The sequence below is a fragment of the Diceros bicornis genome, chromosome 10 (assembly GCF_020826845.1).
Source record: "Diceros bicornis minor isolate mBicDic1 chromosome 10, mDicBic1.mat.cur, whole genome shotgun sequence".
Taxonomy (NCBI): Eukaryota; Metazoa; Chordata; class Mammalia; order Perissodactyla; family Rhinocerotidae; genus Diceros; species Diceros bicornis.
The window spans coordinates 49,949,481-49,966,133 of NC_080749.1; the positions used below are offsets into that span (position 1 = coordinate 49,949,481).

At 39.8% G+C, this 16,653-nt stretch overlaps 1 protein-coding gene across 1 annotated transcript in view; it reads right to left on the minus strand.

Moving 5' to 3' along the window:
• Positions 1-16,653, minus strand: part of STK39 (serine/threonine kinase 39) — a 267,852-nt gene that overhangs the window by 190,568 nt on the left and 60,631 nt on the right. The window contains exons 3-4 of the mRNA XM_058549177.1: positions 3,424-3,532; positions 136-277 (exon numbers count right to left, since the gene is read on the minus strand). Of these exons, the coding sequence (XP_058405160.1) occupies positions 136-277; positions 3,424-3,532 (251 nt within the window). The remainder of the gene's footprint in view (positions 1-135; positions 278-3,423; positions 3,533-16,653) is intronic.

Genomic DNA, 16,653 nt, shown 5'->3' on the forward strand with positions numbered 1-16,653 from the left:
CGTTTTCCCATCTATTTAGCCTAAGTTAGAAATAATGCTGACACCTACCTGCAATATGTATTTCCCTAATATTCTTTACAAACTAGACCTAAAGATACAGACAGCTGAATTTAAATATCTCTGCAGAAATCATACCTGTGAATCTGACCATTTCTGTGTAGATAGTCTAAGCCTTCCAAAACCTCTTTAAGAATTGTTGCTATTATTGCCTCTTCCAGAACTCCGTTCTTGTGTTCTCCTCGGTTGACAATGTATTTTATGATATCCAACATTGAACCTAAGTGGACGGAGAAAAGAATTGAAAATTTTGTGTAAGCACCTTCATTATCTTTTCACATAGGGCTCCACTATTTAGAAAATTAAATGGGAACATCAAAATATGTTTTTTGTTTATTTAACATAAATATTCCCAAGGCATACAAACAACTACATGGCAGCACATGACCAGAAAGACTACATCCAAGTCTGCAAGAGCATTTTCAGTGTGAACTTAATGAGAGGATTCTGGGTCAGGAACTAGAAGATTGTTCAGGGCCATTTCAGGGTTGGTCCCTTTTCCCTAGGCACACAATTGGTTATAGACTCAAAAGAGGGTTCAAGACATCTGAACTGAAAAAGAAAGGAACGAGAGGCCAGGAGAAAAGGTAGCAGTGAACTGCTGAGAGAGAGAAACACAGCTTTCTTAACACCTAGAACACAGGAGGGAAGGGAGAAAAAAAGTATGTTGCCTCTAGACCCCTGCTTATAACCAGAAGTCCTTTCTGTGACTTTAGGCAATCTTTATTTTCATTTACTTGATGCATAATGTACTGACTTTTATAATAATGAAATAAATACACAGTACTTTGTTACTATAAACAGATTAGTATCCTTGGCACTGTGAATTCATGTTTCAACACATATTAATTAATATTCCAAACCTCTGGGTCATGTTAAAAGCTGTAATTACCTGAGGGTTCCACATTTCTGAGGAGTTAACAAATGGCTTACCTCAGGACCTGAATTTGGCTGTAGGCTATGATTAACTAAGAGGATTGAGCTTCCCCACCAGATATTACTATACTGGACTAGCCACTCGCCCCTCATTAAAAGATTTGATATGATTAAATATTAAAGAAGAAAACAAATGCATATTTTCCCCCTCAGAGAGCAACAAAACATCTCTTTACTCATTGACTCTTGGATTTTTGCATCATTTAGAAAACGATACTTCCAAAAACATTTTATTTTTATCTTATAAGGCTATGCCATACCAGGCATGCATGCATTTCTGGCCTGCTCAAAGAAAAGTGAGCACGAGTCCACAGCTGCCCACATTCCCCTTACCTGTGGAAACCTGTTTAAAACCTGTTTCTCTTACCTAAAGCCCAGGGAGATTAAATTAGATTCTTTTAAAAAGACAATGAAATTTTCTATCAGGTTCTCAGGAACGGAGATGGGATAGTCTGAAGCCTATAAAAGGTTAATTGAGATAAAAATAAAGAGAAGAGGTAAAATTCTCAGCTTGAACAGAATACTTGGGGCTAGCTAGGGTCCCAGGTCACCAGAATTTCTCGTTTCCTCAGAGTCAGTGGACCCGCACAAGAAGAGATCAGGTTAAGAGCATCTTACGGACACAGCACCATCCTCTGCAGAACCACCGAGCAGTCCCGACACTCAGCACTGCAGTCTGGCTCCAGCTAGGCTTCCTTTTTCTTTTTGTTTCCCCCTTTTTTTCTTTTCCTTTTTAATTAAAAAACAAAGTAGCCTCTCAAGGAAACAATGACTAATAGGATTGACAAGACTGGGAACAGAACCGAACTAAGCTCTCCCAGGCTCCCCCATTGAGACCTACCCAAGCAGACCCAAGGCAATTACAACACATTCGTCACCTCATTTCTGGGCCTCTGCTTGATCCAAGATAGCCTCTTTAAAAAAAATGAATTAAGATGCCTCCCTGATTCAGCCTCAGCTGGAACTAGGTCTGCAGATTAAAATGGGCTCTACAATAGAAACTCTGCTATGTCAGTCTGGGCTTCATCCAGGTACCACAAAACGTTCTCCTCTGCTCCTAAACCATACTTCATGTCTCAGAAAGACATATAAGGAGTGAGAGGCGTGGGTATGCTGGGTGTTACAAAGGAAATCACTTGGGCTTTCTAAGCGTCAATTTTCAGGTCTGTGTGACGAAGGTGACAATATTTGCAGCATAGCACAGCTTTTAAGTCAACAGGTCCTACAGTCACAAATTCCAGCACTAACAGTTACCATGTGTGTGTGACCTTGGGCAATTTGCTTAACTCTCTTGAGCTTTGGTGTACTTTCTGAAAAACAAGGATGGTGACACTTGCCATTCAGAGTGTTGTCCAGATTAAATGATATAAGGTAAGTAAATTGCCTTGAACAGGATCTAGTCACAGAGTAAGTGTCCAATAAAGTTAAAGGGTTGTCATTATCATTCTTTATCAACTAGTGATGTTAAAAGGTTAAAAGAAATAAAATACAGGAATGTAAAAGTGCCTGATAAATTAAATTGTCAGTTGCTTTTATAACTTCAGTGACCTGAGACTAGAGTGGGAAGGTTACTTTCCCTTTCCACGTGCAAACATAGGATGAAAATAATGTCACTTCTGATCAACGACGCAAGCAAATCACTTAGCATGCAGAAAGTTTCTCCCCATTTCATTCGAAACCACATTAGTTGAGCAGCCCCTGGGTGTCAGATTCAATGACTCAGAAGTGCATTAGACCAAACTTGCTTCATGAAGTCCACACTCTAAACTTGAACTGTCCAATACCATAGCCACTAGCCACTTCAGGTTATTTAAATATAAGCTAATTAAAATTGAATAGAAATTCAGTCCCTTAGTAACATTAGCCACGGGTCAAGTGTTCAAGAGCCACATGTAACTAGTAGAAACTGGGTAGGACAGCTATAGAACATTTCCATCGTCAGAGAACTTTTAATAAACAGCACTGAAATAATTCATTATATTGCAGCATGTTAAGGACTTGAATAATATTAAAAACAAAGAGTTTAAAGAGGAAGGACTGGTTAACTTTTCCAAAGAGAGCAAGGGGTGGCTGCAGAGAGGACGTGACCTTTTAGGGCGTAAGAACATGGAAAAGGAAGGTCAGACATCTAGGGCAGAGGAGCAGCAAGGGGGAGGGCACAGAGGCATCAGAGTGCAGAAGATATTCAGGGAGCCTCACCTACACCGGGAAGGCCAGGGCAGAAGAGGACATGGATAGTCTAGAAAGGTCAGCCCAATTATGAAAGGCTTTGAGTATCAATGTAAAGATTTCTGGACTTTATTCTCTAGGCAAATAATAAACCAAGCAAAACTTTTAAATACAGGAGTAAGGAGATCAAATCTAGTCGTATTCAACATGCTGGCTTGCACAAAAAGGGAAAACAAACAAACAACAACAAAACCCACTTACCTCCACTTAGTAACTTCATGACCAGCCAAAGTTCATCTTTTACCACAAAAGAGGTATAATAGGTCACTACGTTGGGATGGCTGCATTGACTCATGGCTTGAATTTCTTTCTATAAACAGAGCAAAACATCACATAATATCATGGGGTGAAAATCGGGGAGCAAAACACAAGTGAACCACAGTTGAGTACCCAGGCACCTTTCCTACCTAAAACCATACCTGAGGGCTGCCTAAACCATGAGTTCAAAGAAGTTCCACAAGAACTAACTCTCTCACCCTCAATATCAACTTGCTAGAAGTAGAAAGGCCTCTACAGAAGACCATAGAGCCCTGTGGACCAGCCACAGGACAGAGGAACCTCAAATTGCCATTATCACCCAGACAACACCCCAGTCTGCCAGCACAGGGCCCTGCCATGACTAAGTGCCTCCTACCTGAACTGAAGGCCTTGACAGAGAGTCAAAAGCCTGGGTGAGTTATTAGGATACCCGGGTCCTGGTGCCAGCCTGGGCTCTAGCGGGTCTTAGCTCCTGCCTCATCCAAAGAGGAAAAAAAATATTGTTTCTGTTTCCCAGGACTGCTGTGATGGTAAATGAGAAAATACATATGAAAATGCAAGAGCATCATTTCCCAAACTATATTTCAGGGTAGATATTCCATCAATGACAAAAAAAAAAAGGCATGGGGGTGGGCAGGCCACGTGAAATAAGCTTGGAAATATCAGATAGTGTATCTCACTCTAAAAGAGTCATAGGGAGTATTAGTACTGTCAAGGACTCTGAGAAGTCCTGCAGTAGATATACTGTCACAGTTGAATCAACATTAACAATGCAGGAAAATAATGCTTTGTATGTCAAATTTAGGAAACACTGCTGTAGGGAAAAAAGTTTTATATAAAGACATAAAACAAAAAAGCTTTGAAATCAGAGAAATGGGCAACTTCAATAAACCACATTTTTCTGCAATAGTCAAGTTCATATTGGCTTTGGTTTGTTGTTTTAAGTTATTGCCAGATGACTCCTATAAAGCTTCAGCCGAATGGTAACCCTCAATCACAGGTACCAGACCAGTCTTATTCACTTTCAAGGTGTCCAAGAGCCACAAGAATAACTTAGGTCATCAAAGAAACCTCATTCATGCTATTATGTACTTACGATGAAAGAAAAGTGTACTTATGCATCCTATAAATATTTTCAGTAATAATAAGTGTCTAGCTAACTCTGAGTTAACTTAATGTTGCCTGACCAGAATATTCCAACCTGGGCTGAAATTTATACATATCCGGTACAGCTTAATCCTCAAATTACCAAGACCCTACAGGTCAGATAACTTGGCCAAAATACCATGACACGTAACACATACACATACCTTAATATATGTTGATTTAAATGCTTTTTACCAAGGACAAACTAAGAAAATCACTAATTTTTCTAGTTTCTTTTCATTACATAACAACACATTCCCTTCATCATTTCCCTCATCTATTTAACTGATTACGGGTTTTCTAAATCTGACACTTTTCAATTCGGCAACTCCTGTCCTTTGAACAAGATCTGAAACCTGAGGTCCAGTTTCCATCCATTTCTGGTGTTAGGGTTTGATACCCTAAGACACTTCTGGAGGAGAAATGGAACACTGCCCAGGCCATTCCTATTTCAAGTCGCCAGCATCTGTTCATTGTGTGGATGGCCCGCTTCGAGGGCCTGCAGCATTAGGGAGGATCCAGTTTAAACTGATGCCCCCGTTGCTCACAGAAATGGGAATAATGTTTCTTGAAAGTAAGTGTGCTCCACATTCTCACCATTTTATATTCAGTGTAAATGAATGCCTTCCTAGCTTTCTAACTCTAAACTTTTTATTTTTTTTTAATTTTTTTTTGAGGGGGGGTATTTTTTGTATTTTTAATGACTGAAACAAAACAGATCTAGAACCGCAGCTTCTGGAAGAATCATTTGTTCTTGCCGGTCTTGTATCTCTCCTCGAACTTGACCTTGGCCTCTCGTCAGGCCTTGCGTTTAAGAGCAGGGTCTCTGAAGACATCCGTGTTGACGACAGTTTTGTCCAAGGGAATATCCACAGAGTACCTTGTGGGCATGTAGTTATCTAACTCTAAACTTTTAAATCATTAATCAAAACGCACAATGAACAATCAATGCTCACAGGAAGGGAAATTTTTTTGCATTGAAGCAAAGTTGGATCCGAGTCTGGAAAAACACGTTTTTTTAGCCCTTTGCATTTAGATGCCTGGTATCACTTCCTATCCAGAGTATCAGGTTCTCAGACATGGTAGTGAGCAAACTGGTGTGTGTGTGTGTGTGTGTGTGTGTGTGTGTGTTAGAGAGAGAGAGAGACAGAGAGAGAGAGAGAGAAACTCTTTTAGATAACCTATGGATATAATTTATCAAATTCTATTCCTTCAAAATTTTGGGTCTTAGAAGTACCAGCTGGATATTTAAAGGTCCTGAGGATTTAAAGAAAAAAAAAGGATACAGATACTGTCTCTACTAATACAACTCCAGGAGCAGTGTAAGGGCAGATCAAAGAAGAGGTGGGGGACCTGGGAGTGGACTGGCATCAGTCTGACCACTCAATCCCATTGTGCTTCCAAGCAATATCATTGCTCTCTTCACCATTGGGCAAGGGGGTCCCTATCCCCACTCCTACTCCATCCATTTTACTGCACAGCCTTTCCGTGCATAGAGCCTCTAATGCTTAAAGACATGATGAAACCTGCCTTAGGAAAAACACGAGTCACTCTGCCTTGGGATACGAACTGTGCTATCGTGGAACCTCCATAATAAGTAATATTTCCACAAACAGGGTAGAAATATACTTAAAGAAAGAAGAGCCAGGTGCTCTACCTGCCTATCCAACACTTATTTTAGTTTATATATAGACTTTTTGTTCAGTTGCCTTCTAGAGAGGTACAAAATTTATGTGTTTATATTTTTGCTATGGTCTGAATGTCTGTGTCCCCCCAAAATCCGTATGTTAAAATCCTAACCCCTAAGTGCATGGTATTAGAAGGTGGGCCTTTGGGAGGTGAGTAGGTCATGAGAGTGGAACCCTCATGAATGAGATTAGTGCCCTTATAAAAGAGACCCCAGAGAGCTAGCTCACCCCTCTGCTACGTGAAGAAGCAGTGAGAAGTCTGCAACCTGGAAGAGGGCCACCACCCGACCATGCTGGCACCAGATCTCAGACTTCCATCCTCCAGAACCATGAGAAATAAATTTCTGTTATTTATAAACCACCTAATCTATGGTATTTTGTTACAGTAGCACAAACTTATGTATTTTTTATATTTTATATTTTGAAAACCATAAATATTTCCTGAATCAAATAGTATTTCTACAGAACCACCCCCTCCATTTCTTTTCAAAACAGTGATGATAGTTGCTACTTGAATCCTTCCTCGGTAAGCATCTATCAACAAATTATCCAAGCTTTTCCCAATGGCCTAACTTCACTCATATGGGTAGGCAAAGCCATTTATTCCCAAACATATTCATTTGTTCTTGTCCCTAAAAATGACAAAAGTATTGCCCAAAGATGAATAAACGGATATAATTTTTAAAAACCTCTTTATCCAATTATTCCTAGAGAAAGAATAGGTTCTAACACTCCATTCCCTTAATTAGGACACAATCCACAGAAGAAGTATGATTTAGAGCAGTGCTTCTCAACCTTGAATGTGCACAGAGATCACCTGTAGAACATGTGAAAATGCAGATTCTGATCTGGAGGTCTGGGGTGGGGCCTGAGATTCTGCATTTCCAACAGGCTTCCAAGTGATGCTGATGTTTCGGGTCCAAAAACCAGACTTTGAGTGGCAAAGCAGTAGAAGGCAGACAGAGAGGCACTTGAGAGGAGAGACTGTGAAAGGAAGGAACACAGAGGGCTGCAACGCTGGGGACGCGGTGAGACGGTCTGAGCAGGAGAGCCAGCCCAGTGGCACCACCTAACTGATTCTGACCTGAAGAGAGGGGTAGGAAGCAAAGTTGCAAATAAGGGAGACTGTAGCATTAGCGTTCTGAATTTCACAAGTACGAGAAAGGGTAAAAACTCAAAGGGAGAGAAAAACACGAGGGTAAAGTTAAGAGAACTCACAGAACTCTGAAATCCAGGCAACACATTTGCCAAAACTATAGTCAAGGAATATAAAACAGTGGCTCCCTTAGAAGTCTAGTGAAATAAGACCTAGACCTGTCATCCAGTGCCAAACCAAGCTATGGCACGGTAGTTAATCTTCCCTGTGGCTTCAAGAGCTGGATCTGCTCATGCAGCTTCATCTGAAACACACCACAAGTGAAATTTCACAAAAGTAGGAAAACCGACCTAAAACGGGGGAGCAAGTAAAAAGCCTTTCCATCTGCTAAAACTGAAGTGGCAGCCACAGCAGCATCGCTCTGCTGGGAGCATCGTAGGCAGAGGACAGATCAGAGGGACTCCCACGCACCACTGCTGTGCCAGCCCAGCCAAATTTGCCAAACCAGGGCATGACACAGGCCTCTCATATGGGACATACGAGGTTTGGTGGGTGATACAAAAAACATGGACTATCCTACCCTGGAAATATGATGGGTTGGGAGGATAAAAACAAAAAAACTGGAAAAATGAAAAAAAATCACTGTGTTTAAATATCTATGAGGGATTTTCTAATACTGCTATATGGCCTTTGTCCCCACCCCCCAAAAAATTATTACTCCTATAAATAGTACTGAGGACAAGCAGGACTTGTGATTAACAAGGATGTGACCCACAAGGCGCTACAGAGGAGGGCTACGCTGTAAGACACAGCTGGCTTTGAAGACTGGCTATGCCACGGGCCAGCTGGATTACCTGGGCAGGTTATCCAGTGTCTTTGAGCATCAGTTTCTCTTTCTGTAAAAGGAGCTTAATAATGACACCTACATGCGATTGTTGTAAAGTAAGCAAAATGAGATCTATAAAACTCCTAGCAGAACGCCCAGCACATAAGACACACATGTTAAAAAGTCAGTCCCTCAATGTCTTGGCTCCTTCTTCGCGTGTGAGCCTCACCATGTTGATCACTAATCTCAAGGGTCCCAAGCTCCCAACTAAGCCTCAAAGGCAGAGACAGATCTTGGCAGCAGCATCCACCTTTTCCTATAGAAACATTACATAATGCTCTGTGTGTGCCCTGTTGGTTCAGGGAGTGTCCTGGAACGTGTGTATAGGTCATTGGGCTATGAATTTTGAGCTTCATTCCTGAATCTAAATTGTCCCCACCTGTGTTTTTCCTAATTATGTCACCCTGTGTTTAATTTATCCACCTTGCCGTAATTCATGCATCCTGGTATGCTGCCTCAAAGCCTTCTGGAATAAGGAGCCTAAATATATACTTATGCAAAGGGTTCAGAGCAAAGAGAAATAAAAATGAGTTCGAAGAGATAAGAATGAGGAAAAAGTTAAAGCCTAGTTTCTTTTGTCCCAAAGACCCTGAGATTCACAAAGCATTAAAAGGAAAGAGATTTCATTACCGAAAGGGAACAGTTTAAATGGATTCTGAATTCAAAATCTGAAACTATACTTAACCAAATTAGCATATTTTCACAACTTATGTAAATCCTAAATAAATTCTTCTTCATCTGATATTGGTGGCAAAACATCCTACTCAGCCTTAGTTAAGAAATCAAACCTACTCAAGCTCGAACACCATGTGCAGTTAAATCGGAGGAGATGCTATTTCTAACTTTATTCCAAAGCAGCAGTTCTCAACCTTGGCTGTGCACTGAAATCGCCTGGGGAGCTTTAAAAAATACCAACGCCTGGATCCCAGCCCCAGGGACGCTGATGTAAATTGGTTTAGGATACAGCCTGGGAATGAAAATTTTCAAAAGCTCCCAGGTGATTCTAATGTGCAGCCAAGGTTGAGAACCACTGCTTTCACGCCAAGCACTGAAATGCATTATTCTCTCAATGAAATGCTGAGACAAACATCGACCTCCCAGGCACATTTCCACACTGCAACTTAATCTAAAAAGGAAAAAGTATACATGATCTACAATACCATCAAATGAAACACACATTTCCAAATGCAAGAGATAACCAAATACGTCTTTAAAATGTATGCAACACCCTCCAAGCATTTAAAGAATTCCTTAAATGACACAAGGGTAACTGTGTTAAATAAAAACACTTTTCAGAAAGTCATCCTTCAGCTTGCACTTCCGTAACACAGCATCATTATGAAGGGTAACCTAATCCATCTTCATAAATAACCCAATACTTTATGTAGTGGAATTTTTTTAAAAAAGAAAAAAACCCCATAAACTTCAATGATTTCAAAAGTCAGCCAAGAAATGGAAGAGAAAGATTGACAAAGCTCTTACAAGAGCAATGAATTTTTCTACGCTGTCATTTTCAATCATGAAAAATGACATTTTTTTAAATTATAAAACATCATATACCACATATGCAGCAAACTCTTGTCCCTTTTAGAATATCAATAGGAAAATCCTACTCAAGGAAGAGTAAGTCAAATATTCTGATTTGTACTACTTACAAATGAATCAACCAATATCCCTTCCCAATTAGTTTTGTCGTTATTTTCATATAATTTCATATCAGTGTTTATCCAAGTACAGACCGACTGAAAGTAGGATTAGAACTGGGAAAAGTCTAGATATTTTGAAGACAGGGAAACATTTGTAAGAATTAGGGAAAGGGAAGCATAAATTCTGTGACAGCCTTAATCAGTGTTTGCTGAGAAGTATTTAAAACTGGAGCGAGCAGCTATAAAAGGTAAAGTGTCATGCGAGTTGGAGGTCTGGAAAATCCCTTGGAATCAGCAGGGAAACCACAATGGGTAAATATCTACTTGCTGACAGAATGGAACGTACATCCCAGGCCCTACTTGCTTGGTTATGATGTCACAAAGTTGGGCACTCCACAAAAACTTTTTTAAAAAACTGAAGAATTTGCTTGGAAACGTAGAAGCCCCTGGTATAACTGTTCTTCAAAAGAAACAAGGAGGGGGAAGAAAGCCAAGAATACAAGAGTGATGTTGAAATACATTGGGGAAAACTCAATGGGGAAGAGCCATTTCTTTCAGAGTTGGCTAAACAAATTCTTTAGCAAACGGTAATAAGGATGACCAGTTATGGGTTCTGAAAGCTCTTAGGTTGCCCATCGTGGTCTCCGAATCAGACTCAGCTACCAACAAGTGCTGTTCGATCATTTAATAGTCTATGATTGAAATTACTGAAAAAAGTAACATCAAGGACTTCATTAAAAACAGCAACATGAAGAACGTTTCTTGTCAGCCAAGTTATGCTGCTGGAAACCTCCAGGCTAACCTTTAGCACTGCTGCTGTATTTGGCTTCATCACCAAACAATGAAAATGTGGGGTGAAATGTGTCTTTCTTTTTTGTGGTGTCCCCTGTCCCACACCTGGGTACAACGTGCAGTCCAGGGTTTTGCCAAAGAACAATCCTCTTGCAAAAGTGGCAGAAACCCTGACTAACACTCTCCAAACTTCTCCCTGAGTATTTCAGAGTCCGTCTTTTTCAGCAGCTGCTTGATTAATAGTGGAAATAACAAAAACAAAATAAGAAAGAAGATAACGTAGGAGAGAACAAAATCATGTGTCTCAACCAAAGCAACAACATTTTCCAGAAGTCTATGAGGATGGCAAAAGTGAGACTGAAAAAAAAAAAAAAATGAGACGTAACTGAAGTTGTATTCAATCTGGGGATGTTTTCCTCACTTTCTCCTACTGTGCAAATGAGTATGTGCTGGGTCTCTTTGTTACTGAGCCCATGTAGGTCCAGAAACATAGAGAGTCCTTGCAATGCTCGTTTCTGCTTACTTTTTGGAAAAAAAAAAAGATGTGATGTTGAACATTTTGGCAAGCCATTTCTAACAAATGTATAAAAACACTTAAAAATAAATTCAATTAGTATATTTAACTATTATCTGACTTGACTATGAGATAACTTTTAAATTTGATGTTCCAAAAATGAAAATATTCTCCAACGAAATCATACATATTCCTAAGATAATGTACCTTCAGAGTTGTAAAAATAAATTAGTTTTGCATAGATATGGCATTTATTCTCTAATTTCTTAAAAATGTATGTCTTCAAAATATCGAAAAATTTCCTATTTCTAATCCTATTTCTAATTAACTGGACTATACTTGGGTAAACACAAACACCACATCATACGAATATAATTACAAAGCTAAGAGGCAAGAGACAAATGAACAGTACAAAATTTAATGTTTGAGATCCAAAATGCTCAAAATAGTACTACATTCAGTGAAGTAGGCTTATATTTTAATGCTATACCCTTGGCATAAAAGATTCTACAACAAACAGCCAAATGCAATTTGTTACCACATATGATGAGGAATGAGATGGGATATGAATAATTAATTCACTAATTAGAAAATTCTTTAGTTCAAAAAGAATGGAAAAATACTTTCATTGATACAACAAAGAAAACAGACACACATTATAGCTTCCAGCTTTTTAAGCTGATGTCCTCCAACTGGAATAATTTTTTCTACAATAAACAAGCTCTGCAAATGTATCAACACAATTACAGAAATTAGATAAAACAGTGCAAAAAAGGCTTTTTTTTTTAAATTTTTTTATCTCAATTAAAAGGAAAAAAAGGGGCCGGCCCAGTGGCGTAGTGGTTAAGTTCGTGCACTCCGCTTCAGCAGCCCGGGGTTTGCCAGTTTGGATCCTGGGCACGGACCTACGCGCTGCTCATCAAGCCATGCTGAGGCGGTGTCCCACACAGAGCAACTAGAAGGATGTACAACTATGACACACAACTATCTACTGGGGCTTTGGGGAGAAAAAAAGGAGGAAGATTGGCAACAGACGTTAGCTCAGGGCCAATCTTCCTCAAAAAAGAAAAAGGAAAAAAAAAACACTTCTGACTAGAGGAACTGCTCAGAGGTCCTCACATATCATAATTTAATTTTAAAAAGATGACCCTGTGTCAGATAACAATTAGGGGATAACTAAACTCTTCTCTCAAATGACCATCAGGGAAAGTAAATATCCAGAGCTCTGTTCTCCAAAATAACCTACAAATCATAGGTAATTCATTCCTCTAAAGAGAAGGATGGAAGGAAGGAAGGAAGGAAGGAAGGAAGGGAGGGAGGGAGGGAGAGAGGGAGGAAGGCAGGGAGGGAGGGAGGGAGGGGGAAGAGGAAGGGGGAAGAGGGAGGGGGAGAGGGAGAGAGAAGGGGGGGCAGTAAGGGGGGAACGGAGGGAACAGCAGATCAAGAGAAATGAGAAATAATCAATAAAATAACACTATAGCATAAAGCAAAATTAGGACAGCATCTTTGTTCTGAGGAACGAAAGCTCTTGACTTATCTATGAATACTATCAGTGAGATGATAGAGTAAAATATCTTTATAAAGATAATACAGGAAGAGAAGGGCATATGCCAGAATCTTCCCAGTTCAAGACTGGGAAACCTTCACTAGTTACACAGCAGAAACAGATGGCACACCATGTACCCAAATCTAGGAATTTACAGGGGGTTTTTATTGTTACACCACAATACTGGAGTGACTTGACTCTGTCCTAAATTACAAAGCATAATTTGCTAATAATTAGTGTTTTTGTTCAAGCGATTTTTAAAAAGCAATTTCATTAAAAGAATTAATTTTTAAATACACAGAATCATAGAACTTCGGTGACAAAAATAAATTTTTGCCATCAAGTATGATTCTTCATTGAACCAACAAGGAGACTGAGGACCAGAGGTGAAACTGATTCATCCGAAGTCCAGGATGGCAGTGAAGAGCATGGGCCCTCTGACCCCGGGAGCTCCTTTCCCTCCATCACAAGTTTCAGCACTCATCATTTACCCTGTAGCCATTGCTTTGTGAAATGACTTTGCTCACATTTGTGACCCATCACAAGCTAAAATATTTTAATGATCACTACATGTTATTTCATAATGTAATTACTTAACTAGATATTCTCTTCCTTTCATTCCTTTTTTTTTAAGAAACAAGCACTTTGCCTGGCCCCAGGGCCATGATTTCTCCTACACATACAGCTCTCCCACTCCTAAGTTCTGTGATGTATGCGAAGGAATGAGAAAATGCTACTCAGTTTTCTGTGACTAGATACCAAAAACAGACTGAAAATATGAGAACTTGAGTCTAGAGAAAAAAATTGAGAAGGATACGGTTAATATCTAAAAATCATAAAGTCAAGTATGGTGATGAACCACGATTTTATCAATCCCTGGGTAAAAAAAAAAGGAGAGTACCCAGAAGGGTGGAAAAAGTGGGTTTTAGGATAAATAAAAGGAAGGACCATTCACATTTATGAAATTCATTGTCACCTGGTGATAGAGACTGAAAAGACAGATGACTTCAGAAAAAGCAGATTAATTCTTCACTCCTGTAATGGATTTTAAGAGAAGCCAAGTGTGCCCTCGAGTAGCATCCCTACCCTTTGAGGTTGACCACAAACCAGAGAACTAAGCTCTTTCATAAAACCTCAAGGCCACCTTAACAGAGAATACACTAATCTTCAGGACAGTGGCTCAGACCCATTTGGCAAGTCTTAAACGCCTATTGGAAAGCAAGAACTGCCTCAACGGAATACACATCAGAGAACCTATCCATCTGCTAAACCATTTCCAGCAAATAGAGGAGAAGGTGCAGAAAGATACCTCTAGCTCAAAAATCTCACCAACCCAATACAAAAATGAAGAGACTCATTTACTAGTTCAAGGGCTCCCGAAGGAAAACAAACTCTCTCTGTTTTCCTATCACCTAACTCAGCGCCTAGCATCTAGTAGGGTTGAATAATTATGGAGTTAACAAGTTCTGCTCTAAAACTATAAATATCTCCCAGAGAGTGTTAAACTAATTATAATCAGTCATTTACACCACTGTGGAATTAACAAATATGGAGTTAACAACTAATGTGGGATTAACCAAGCTCAGAAATTATCAAAGCATCTAGGTTCGGATGGTCAGGAATCTAGAACAGACCAGTAACACCCCCTTGGCTCCTGGAAAATTAAGCACCAAGATCATCATACCTAGTTAAAGGCCAAGGTCCAAAATATATGGAAATTTAAAAGAATGCATAGAAAATAATTAGTTTAGATGAACTAAATGTTATTCATGTGATGCCAAGGAAAATATGTATTCTAGGGTCTACTAATCTAATTGCTGTTAAAATAAAACGAATTTTTGGTGAGCACATATCTTTGTTCTCCTATACATACACCCAAAACTCATCCTTTTTATGGGCCTAAGCACAATGTAGAAACTCGTTAAGTATTTACCAGATTAATTAATTAATGTATATGAGATCTTAAACCAAATTATCTTTGAGGAATATTACAATACCCATTTCAACAGTATGAATTGTATTTAAATTACCAGTTATTTAGCACCAATGATCTTATCTATCATTTCTTTTCTTCTCTTCATTCTCAGAGAAGCTGGCACTGGAATTATCACTTTGCTTCAGAAATCATGAAATCACTTGAATCCTTCTCCAGCCAAACCTGAAACAAACTCCATGACCACAGGAAAACCTACTGATAGCCTCCATCACATAAAGAAGCACAGTCCACAGCCAGCTGTCCAAAACTGTTCTATGCCATCACATCTGACCTCTATGTGTAAATCTCACCTTACTAAGGGAGTCGAGGCAAGGGGGTAGGGACAAGGCAGAGAGTAAGGGGTGGAAAGTGATATAGTTTCAGCAGAGGAGGCAGATGTTCCAATAGCCAGCAAACAGTTGATAATTGTGACTTCTATGACATAACCCTCTCACAAGATTAGGAGTCCAGTGACCATTGTTTCTTGTAAGAACAATGGTTTCCAGTTAACACACGGCACAGTTTGTGAACTGATGCAGAGCACTGACCTGTACATAATACACACACACATGGAATTAAAAGATTATTAGGATACCGGATGTCCAAACACTGCCAAAATGTGAACCCACAGAGATAATAAAAGTGTGAGCAACAGCAGTATTAGAAATCGAAAGGATTACAGCAACTTTGCTCCACACAATCTCACGTGCCAAAAGCTAGGCCAAAAAACCTGGCAACACTGTGCAGCCGATACTGTGAACTCCATTTCTTTTTGTTTGAAAAGGACTTGGGAGTAGGACATCCTAAAGAACCAGCCTTTCTCATCTCTAGAAATATCAAGACATCAAAAGTTCAAAGGTTCGGGGCCGGCCCTGTGGCTTAACGGTTAAGCGCAGGCGCTCCGCTACTGGCAGCCCTGGTTCGGATCCCGGGCACGCACCGACGCGCTGCTTGTCCGGCCATGCTGAGGCCGTGTCCCACATACAGCAACTAGAAGGATGTGCAACTATGATATACAACTATCTACTGGGGCTTTGGGGAAAAAAAAGGAGGAGGATTGGCAATAGATGTTAGCTCAGAGCCAGTCCTCCTCAGCAAAAAGAGGAGGATTAGCACGGATGTTAGCTCAGGGCTGATCTTCCTCACAAAAAAAAAAAAACAGAAAGAAAATCAGTGACATTTAGGAAAAAAAAAAGTTCAAAGGTTCAAGATTAAGGAAAGATCAAAGCAATAAATTAATACACCTTTTTAAATGAAAAATAGGTAACTATGCATATATACTATACTCTATTAACACAACATGGCCATTAGGGGGAAAAAAAAGAATGAGAGAAATAAATTATTAACTGCTAATAAGCAAACTCATAAATTCTAAGATCTCAGATTAATGGAGCCAAGCAAAAAGTCATAAAAGCACCAGTCCTTACACTGACAGCTCTGCCTAAATTACAGTACCTCCAAATCACATTGCTATGCCTCCTGATCCCAGGGAAACAGAGGGAAGGGCCTGGAATAACTGTCTCCCTGCAGATCTCCACTGGGACCCTTACAGCTACCATCACTGGCAGCCAACTGCTAATAAAAAGCCAGCAGAGGGAAAACATGGAGGCTTTGGCCAACTGAGGGCTGGATAAAGACCAGAGACCACAGCACCGGCCCAGAAGGCTGGTTCCAGAACTGTCAGACTCAAGCACACACAAGCCTTATACAAATTCCGTATATATAAATATTCTTCTAGTGGCAAAAAGATGGCTGTGAGACCTCCAACAGAGCAACACAACCAAATACAATTATCATGGGCAAATACTTCAGTGATATTTCCAAACAGTGCATAAGTTTAAATGTATACTCCAAATTAAAAAAAAAATTAACGTATACTTAGCA